Source organism: Echinops telfairi, unplaced genomic scaffold (genome assembly GCF_000313985.2).
Source record: "Echinops telfairi isolate 266 unplaced genomic scaffold, ASM31398v2 ScPeMD7_7463;HRSCAF=8501, whole genome shotgun sequence".
Classification (NCBI taxonomy): domain Eukaryota; kingdom Metazoa; phylum Chordata; class Mammalia; order Afrosoricida; family Tenrecidae; genus Echinops; species Echinops telfairi.
This window is the reverse complement of record NW_022111363.1, coordinates 611,933-620,974: the sequence shown is the minus strand read 5'-3', so window position 1 is coordinate 620,974 and position 9,042 is coordinate 611,933. Positions and strand designations below refer to the sequence as shown.

General features: G+C 47.3%; 1 protein-coding gene across 4 annotated transcripts; it reads left to right on the top strand.

The window, feature by feature from the left end:
* Window positions 1-312: 312 nt before the first annotated feature.
* TLCD5 (TLC domain containing 5) lies at window positions 313-8,997 on the top strand. 4 transcript variants are annotated; one of them, XM_045283616.1, is made up of 4 exons: window positions 313-739; window positions 2,991-3,190; window positions 4,844-5,335; window positions 7,302-8,997. In XM_045283616.1, the coding sequence occupies exons 2-4, from the start codon at window positions 2,992-2,994 to the stop codon at window positions 7,412-7,414; spliced, it is 804 nt and encodes a 267-aa protein (XP_045139551.1). In that variant the 5' UTR covers window positions 313-739; window position 2,991; the 3' UTR covers window positions 7,415-8,997. The 4 variants fall into 4 exon arrangements, with proteins under 4 accessions (XP_045139551.1, XP_045139553.1, XP_045139552.1 ...); XM_045283618.1 differs by having other exon boundaries at window positions 694-739; window positions 3,016-3,190; XM_045283617.1 differs by lacking the exon at window positions 313-739 and having other exon boundaries at window positions 2,147-3,190; window positions 7,302-7,448; window positions 8,776-8,997.
* The last annotated feature ends 45 nt before the right edge of the window (window positions 8,998-9,042 follow it).

Genomic DNA, 9,042 nt, shown 5'->3' with positions numbered 1-9,042 from the left:
AGCTCGCCCCCGCTGCCAGCCCCGTCGGCTGCGAGGCCGGAGCCGCCTCCCGCATCTGGACCTGGAGTGGACGGCGCAGGAAGAGCCTCGGACCTTGAGCCGAATTGTCCATCTCAATACCCTTCCCCTTCTTTTAGCCAAAAGGCAGCGGAAGGCCGGAGGTGCAGCGGCCTTCCCAGGAGCAGTGTTAGCCATCATTTACACATTTCTTTTATTTTTTTTAAGTCATTTTATTGGGGGCTCGTACAACTCTTATCACAGTCCATCCATCCATTGTGTAAAGCACATTTGTACATTTGTTGCCATCCTCATTCTCGAAACATTTGCTTTCTACTTGAGCCCTTGGTATCAGTTTCTCTAGACATTTCTTTGCGTGCTTGCCAATGGCTTACCGTTTCTTCTGCCAGGGAATTAGGATCCAGAGAAGAGTACTCTAAAAATACTAATCGGCATATGCAAATGAGCTGAGCGGATTGCCTTACCGGCCCGTGGCCCTGACCTTTAGAAAGAAACATGCTTAGAAGGTTCTCTTCTCTTTCACAGCTTCGTGTGGCTGGCCCTTGCTTTGAAAGATGTTTTACAAAATCCATTTCAGAACTCTGTCAGAACTGGACCTCAGGACAGAGCTCTTCAATCCTTGTGTCTTTGTGTCCTTTCTTAATCATTATTATTATTTTTTTTAAACCAAGACTCCAGAGACTCAGGTGACTTGGCTCTCATCCTCCAAGGCGAAGCTAAGGTATGGCGGGTGCTCTGGGCGCTACTTAAAGGGAGGGAGGGGGGGGCGCCACGGAGCACTTTCTCTCAGTCACTATCAGCTTCCATCATCAGCTGAAAGATCACCCAGCCGGTGAAAATGAGTACAGGTGTATTTGTGAGCCCCCACAGGTCAAGGCAGGGAGCCCTGGTGACCTAGCGGATGACTCACAGTGGACTGCTAGCTGGAAGCTCACCAGCGGGAGCCCCATGTCTTTCTCTTCTTGTGAAGATTTACAGCCTCTGGAACCCTGAGGGGCAGTTCGACTCTGCCCTATGGGGTCACAATGAGTCCCTCTCGATGGCAGTGTGAGCGGTCCTGGCCGACTGCTCTCGCTCTGTTGAGTGTAGAAAGAAGAAACTCATGGGGGGTGGGGGCATTGAGCACACCCGAGACCAGTTTTCCATCAGTGAAAGCCAGGAAGATGCAGCTGTAATTTTCATGTGGTGCCATAATGTGTTCAGTGAAAGATAATGAGTGAGACTTGTCTTTTTGAGCTGATAGTAAAGTTGTCTACAAGATGGGTGTTCGGTACAGTTTCGATACATGTCACAGACGTTGTTTTCCGGCTACTTAGAGGCAGAATCAGACACTTACCATTTTCTCTTATAGAAAGCGCAGTTCAGCTGGAAGCTGTACAAGAACTTGACCTTCTGAACCCCTCTCGGAATAGCATTCTTGGGCGTGGCGTGTGTATTGAGGTGTATGGGTTCACAGAGAGCGGTTTGTGTGTGAGAATAAGGCTCAGCAGTAAGTGTAGCTATGCAGAAAATTCCCTCCGAGATGAGCCTGACAGCAGACATGTTGTTTTTGTATGTGTAATTGAAATACAGTTAATGAATATGAACAGTGGCTTGGCCATCTTTAGATTTTAGTCTTGCATGCTAAATTGACTCAGTTACAATTGTTGTCCTGATGTGTTTGTAAAATGCCAAAGTGGAGCTTTCTGATTTGGTTTCAGTTTTAACCAAATCACTGCCTTACAGACATCTCATGATTGCAACAAAACTCTCCTCTTAACACCTCAAAACCTCTGCTTCCCCCTTAATACATTTTTCTTTTCTTTTTTTTTTAATTAAAATTTCATTTTAATGGGGGCTCTTACAGCTCTTATAATAATTCATACATCATTTGTATCAAGCACATTTGTATATATGTTGCCATCATTAATCATCACGAACTTTTGATGCTTTATAATGTCTTAGAAATTTTCACTTTTATCTAGGAATTCAAAATTCTGTTGATAAAGATTTTACAAAGTATTATTGTTTTGAATTTTTTAAAGATGTGGGCTTTTTTCTACTTATTTATTCAAATTGTTATTTGTGCTTTCTTCTTCTTTTTAATTGATTAGGCTAACTGCTTATTTATGTATTTTGTTTTTCACCCAAGAACAACTGTTTGGCCTTATTGATGAATTCTACATTCTTTCCTCTATTCTATAACACATCAATTTCTGCTTTTTTTTCAGAGTTGAATAGTACTCAGATTAAAAAAAAAAATTCCCTTCCTCTCCTGAAGCCTGGAATCTTTGTTTAGGTCTATTCTTAAGGTCGGGAGAAAGACGAGGCTTTCTACTCCCTTAAAAAGTTACAGTCTCGGAAACGCACAGGGGTTTCTACTGTGGCCTATAAGGTCGCTGAGAGTCAGAATTAACTCAATGGCAATGAGGTTTTTCTTGTTGGTTTTTTTTTTTTTAATAGGTTTACCCAAGTTTCGATTTGACTAATAAGCCTCTGACCTAGGACCAAACCCTCAGCTGAATGTACAGTCAGGTCTGAACCACAATACACTGCTGTGTGTCCTGTGATCCTCGATCAGTTCCCACACGTGGTGAGGGTCTGTGATTTTGCTTGTTTGAGTGAGAGCTTCTCGTGAGGCGTTTCCGCGTTCTCTAGTACTGTCTTCAGAGCCGGTGTGCTGTGGCCCAAGGTGACTCACCACTGGAAGGGAATGACTGGGATCTATCTCTTCATCACAAGAGCCTGTGAACTCACATACCAGCTCAGGAGGTGCTCCTGGTTTGCAGTTTGCAGCTCAGGTTATCGCTAAGGAACAGGAGGACAGACATTTAGTCATACTTCACTAGCAGATTGTTGATAAGGAAGAATGGCTTCTGAGAGGACCATCTGTACTCGTCTGTAGTAGAAGTGAAGCTCTAGGCACCAAACACCTGAGGCTGCTTTCTGAGGGCATGTTCTTTGTTTGTCTGGTTTTGGTCTTTTCACCCTAGGATGGCATTAGCTCTATGTCTGCAGGTGCTGTGCAGCCTGTGCGGCTGGCTCTCGCTCTACTGTTCTTTCTGCCACCTGAATCCGCACCGAAGCTATGAGTGGAGCTGCCGCCTGGTGACCTTCACCCATGGAGTCCTCTCCATAGGCCTTTCCGCTTATATTGGCTTCATTGATGGCCCTTGGCCATTTACCCACCCAGGTAGGTGGACGACTGCAAGGGATTTTTCTCTTAGGAACTTATGGTTTGGGGTTGTCTTAGGATGTGAAAATCCCCAGGTGGGAGCAATTATGAAGTGCTCCACTGCTACCTGGAAGATTGAAGGTTAAATTCCACCCACAAGTGGCTCAGAAGAAAGTCCTGGCACCTCCTCCTGAACAACGTTGACGCTCTGTGGAGCACAGCTCTGCTCTGACACGCTTTGGCTGATCAGGCTTCATAGTCCACTCCAAGGCAGTGGGTGGTTAGGAAGGCGGTACTTTTCCACCCGGTTTGGATCATACTGAAGACTACTTTGCTTGGTAATGTGCATGGGGATTCTTCACTCCCCATTCGTACCCCTGATATTGCCTCTTTTCACCTACTTCTGCTCTTGCGGTGAAAACAAAACATGATGCCAATTGGACAGTTTTTCCATATACAATTCAGTTCTCCAGGTGGAGCAACTGTTGTCATTCTTTCCCACATCATTCCACCACCCTTGATAGCACCTCCATCCCTCTAAGCAAAACTCCCTCTCTCCCCTTTCCCACTACACGACTCTCTACTGTTAAAACAAAATTTTAGTGGCTAACCCTGAAGTTAGCAGCCCAGTGCATAACCACTATGCCATCAGGATTCTGAACTAAAACCAGACTGCATAAAAATTGTAACCTGGAATGGAATTGATGATGAAAAAGTGCCCTTAGATGCCTTTTAAAAATGTCCTCAGGTCCCCGTTTTATTGAGCGTCAGTCAGAGTGTCCCCCCACAACCATCCAGCTGACAGGAAAGCAACTCTTCAGCTTTCTATTTTATATGAAAGCTTTTAATGGGTTTGAACCTGTCGAGTCCGTGCACCCAAAGATCTTGGTCACCCACAAGAACACACTAGCTTTTAGGGTACTCCACTGATGTGCAGTAGCCTAAAAATGAATCGAACATTTGAGACAAAATGACTCAAGAGTTTGGAAACAGGCCTTTTGCTGGTGAACAACCGCCACCAAACAGTGAAGGGTTTTAATAGAAAGAACGAAATAAGTTGCTTGTATGATGTTGCGTAGAGAGGACATAGAGAATTACTTACGTCACTTGTTGCGGTCTGCTTCAGCAGGGCAGCATTCCCTGGAGGAAGCAACACCATTTGGTTACCTAGGTAAAGACCAAGACTCAATTGAGTCTACCCTTGGCTGTCATTAAAAAGCATGTGCCTTACTGGCTGGATAGAGGCTGGTGGAACCCCCAAGACTATGCCCCCTGAGGTCTGTAACTGACCTCCCCCCTGTTAGAATAAGCAACCATTTTCTGATCCAAAAGGGCAGCATTGACCCAAGGACAGAGTTCAGAGGGCGAGGATAGGAGGAGGAGTGGAGATAGGAGACACAGGGTAGAAGTGGGATGCTACGTTGAGAGGGGATTGCAATGGATGGGTAGAAGCCAAACACATATGAATTGCTGAGTGTAAAATGATGACCTGCTCATAAACTTTAACTCAATTCACAATAAAAAGTTAAAAAAAAAAATTTAAGGCACACCCCTGTCATGTGCTTCTGTCTTCTGTGATTCAGAAAATCTTGAGCAAGAACAATGAAGAATCTGTGTGAGGTCCTTAAGCTTCCCAGTCACTCAACCTGCGTCTGTCTTGGTTTATTCTAGGCTCGCTGAATACACCTCTGCAAGTACACGTTCTCTGTCTCACGTTGGGCTACTTCTTCTTTGACCTGGGCTGGTGCGTCTACTTCCGGTCTGAGGGTGCCCTGATGCTGGCTCACCACACACTGAGTATTTTGGGCATCATCATGGCCCTGGTGCTTGGAGAGTCTGGCACAGAGGTCAATGCAGTCCTCTTTGGCAGTGAGATCACCAACCCCTTGCTGCAGCTGCGCTGGTTTCTCCGTGAAACGGGCCACTACCACAGTTTCCCCGGTGACGTGGTAGACTTCCTCTTTGTGGCCCTGTTCACTGGAGTGCGGATTGGTGTAGGCGCACGCCTTCTTTTCTGTGAACTGGTCTCCCCCAAACCCAAGTGGTTCGTCAAGGTTGGGGGAGTAGCAATGTATGCTGTGTCTTGGTGCTTCATGTTTAGCATCTGGCGCTTTGCGTGGAGGAAAAGCATCAAGAAGTACCATGCCTGGAGGAGCAGGCGGGGTGAGGAGCGGCAGCTTCAACACAGCGAACTTCTCAAGACTCGCTAGCCAAGGCTGCTCCAGCCATGGGTTGGGTTAAGCAGCCTGGGGGACCGGGTTGAGGTCTTGGAATTGGGCTGATAAGAAATTGAGGTTACAAGAAAAGGGCTAAATGCAATTGCTTTGTGAGGTTAGTCTTTGAGCCAAGCCTATTCCAGTATTAAAACACTAACTTCTACCAGTGGCACCTTGGTCAGCAGTGAGACCACTGAGTGGTGGGTTTACGTCAGAACTGCCTGAGGCACTACGGTGTACATTTTAGGAGCCCTGGTGGCATAGCAGTTCCACGGTGGGCCACTAAATGCAAGGTCAGCAGTTTTAAAACAGTCTGCTCTGAGTAGTCCTGTGAAGAATGACAGTCTTGGGAACTCTTAGGAACAGTGCTACCCTGCCATATAGGGTCACTTGTGTGTCAGCATGTCCTCGATTCGAGCGAGTTTGCTTTTGATTTAGTATCAATTTCAGTTTGTGCTAACTCCAGGCCCTTTTTCCTGAGAGGCTTGGCGTTCTGACAACTTAGAAAGAAAGTTGAGAAAAATTAGTGCTATTTTTTCCTTGTCCCTTTGAGAAGTGGCTCCTTCAACAAAAGCCTGGTCGCTTGCTTTCCGTGTAGTCATGTCAATAAGTTTGCCTCATTTGCTGTAAAGCGAGGGCTTCCAGGAAGATGCATGCCTTTGGCATTCTAAGCTGTGGCTCAGGGAAACCAGGCTTGCCCTCTGCTTAAACAAAGGGGGCTCAAGGGAAATGGTGGTGGTGGTAGCAGGGTACTTGCTGAACCCTCCCAGTCCCGGCGGTCTCAGAGCACCCCCAAAGCACGCGTAGCTTGGGTCATTTTCTGGGAGCACTCACCGGGCTCAGCCTGCAGCTGTATTCAAGGACCGGGATTTGCCACAGCAAAAGGATACAAAGAAAATTGACTAAGGGAACAGGGGCAAGCGGTAAGGTCCAGGGGAAACCAAGCTGAAGCTTCCAGAATCCTCTCCCAGTAGAGTCCCGCTCGAGGCGCTCATACCTTCCTCCAGCATCGCATTGGGGTGGCAAGTGTGAAATGTTGACACCCAGGCGAACTCTCTAGAGACTCAGTGGACAGGGGTTTTATCCGGGCTGATGGCATAGGAACCTGAGCCGGGCACATACCAATGTCCCAGGTTCGGGGAAGGAAAGCAGGAATGCGCTGCCAGCCAGGTGCGCACCCGCAGTCTAGGCATAAGTAAGCCAATGCTACAGGTTCATGGTGGGGACTCTTGCGCACTGAAGTTCCCGATGCTGGCGGACTAGCCTTTTGCAACCTTACGAGCGGGTTTGGAATCAGGTACGCTGTCTTTTTGCACAAGAAATATAGCCAGCGATTTGAATGGGAGATGAATGTGGTGGGGGCAGATTTACCGAGTCTTGCCGTACAGGTTCTGCCCTACCAGGAAAAGCCTATGGCAGTTCTCGGGGCTTTTGTGCATTAATCTCCTAGGCATGAGGGGCCGGGACTAAATTCCATAGGGATTTACTCTGCGGATTCCACTGTGCTTGAGATGATAGTTTAGGTTTCAGTGCGGCTGTACCTTCTGCAAACTAGAGCCAAAGACTAAGGGTCTGTGTGTGCTGGCCTTGCGGTGATGAGGCGACTTTTATTATTCCTTCCAGTTTCGTCCCTTCCAGTCTTTTCCTGGCTTTTTCCTTCTTAAAAATGGTGGCACTCTATGGACAAAGTATTGTGACAAAGCCTGTTCTGGAGCGTAAACATCGCGTCATGCAGCAGTCTCCAATTGCAGCTCAGGGAGCAGATATCATAACCTTAGACCAGGAGGTTAAGGATACATTCCTGCGCTAGAGGCCAAATCTGTGACCCATTTACCCAATGAGCTGGGCAGGCTGGGTGTTGAACTCTTTGGCCTGGTGTGAATGAAGACCATCTGTCATTGTCTATTTCATAGGGAGTATGGATCCCCACTGCGGCCGAGCTGATTGCAACTCACACAGACCCCGCAGGACAGGAGTGCCGATGAAGGTCCCCCAGGGGAGCAGACGGCTGAATCTTTTCCCCTGAGAGTGGCTAGTGGGTTGGAGCCAACAGCCTTGAGGTTAGCTTAAGCCACCGTGCCACCAAGGACGTCTACACTAATAGGAGTCTTTAACATAGGGCTCCTCGGGGAAAATGGACTGTTATTTGTTGATTTACTGTTTATTTTTAAATTTAAAACTGTTGAGGTCACTGGTGAAGAGCCCAGTTGGTGGTCATGTGCGTGGCGCTCGTGAAGTTAGGGCTGAATGAAGGCCTGTAGGAAATGCCAGCCCATTTCAGGTTCCCCGGACTCTGCTGATCTAGTGGCTACACATTGGGCTGCAATCCACAAGGTCAGCAGTTCAAAAACCACCCACCGCTTCACAGGAAAAATATGGGGCTTCCTACACCTGTAAAGAATTACAGATTTGGAAACTCCGGGGCAGTTCTACCCTGTCCTTTAGGGTCACTATGAGTGAGCACGGACTGGCTGGCAGTGAGTTTGGGTTTTTGGTTTGGTAATATGATTAATGAGTGGTCTTGGATGTGGATGGCATTGGCCGCAGAAACCAGGCCTGAGACCCACACAGTCAGCCGTGGCATGGCCCACGGGAAAACCTTTTTCCAGTGTTGCCCTTTGTTTCGAGAGTTTTGCTGGACATTCAAATGATCTGGCAGGTAGCTGCTTGACCAAACGAACAACCCATCACCATCACAGATGATTCACAGCAACTCTGTAGGGCAGAGAACGAGGCCCACCAGGGTTCCAAGGCTGCCGCCTTCTTGGAAGCCAACAATGGCCATGTTTCCTTCCTGTGGAGCACGGTGGCTGGTGGGTTGGAACCACTGACCTTTCTGGTAGCCAAGTGCTAGGGCGCCTTTCTCTACGATCAAACTCCCAAAACCCAAACTCACTGTCATGGTGTCCATTCTGACTTGCAGTGGGGTTTCCAGTTGGGCTGCTAACCCCTATCCAGCAGCTACAAGTCTCTGATTTGTCTCCTTAAAATGCTCGTCAGCTGCTTTGCTACAAAACCGGTTGGAGTAGGATGCCGGGGAATGCTCTTTTTTTTTTTTTTAAGCAAAAGTCGCGTAGAGAAGAGTGGCTGGGCACATCAGCTTAAAAAAAACACAACAACAAAAAAGGAAGAAAGAAAAAGAAAAAAAAAAGTTGGCTCTTGAATTCTGGCACCATGAGGCCTAGTCCATACCAGACATGAATGGGCTTAGTCGGGTACCAGTTCTTCCCTTCTTCCTCCTTAGAAGCGAGGGGTTGGCAGATCCTGCTGTTTGGGGGCACTCTTATAGGAATGAATGTCGAGGGGTTTGGATGATGAGAAACCTGAGTAATTGGCAAAGGGGCTTCCTTACTTCAGCTTGATTTGATGTAGCTACTAACTGTGCAGAGACTCGCCCGAGAGAAAGGGTGACGCGGAGAAGAGGCAGCAGTTCCAGTGCTGAGGTTTCACACCACAGGCAGATGAAGGCTCATTAACCTGGGGCACGGAACGAAGTCCCCACTTGCATCGGGATCACTATGTAGCAGTTACTAAACACTGCCCAAGAAGGAGTCGTAGAACACATTTGTACTGAGTTTTGTAAAAATAAATGACTTTCGATCCATCCTACATTTTGCTTTTATGTTTGTATTGTAGTTTTGACAAGTTAATGAA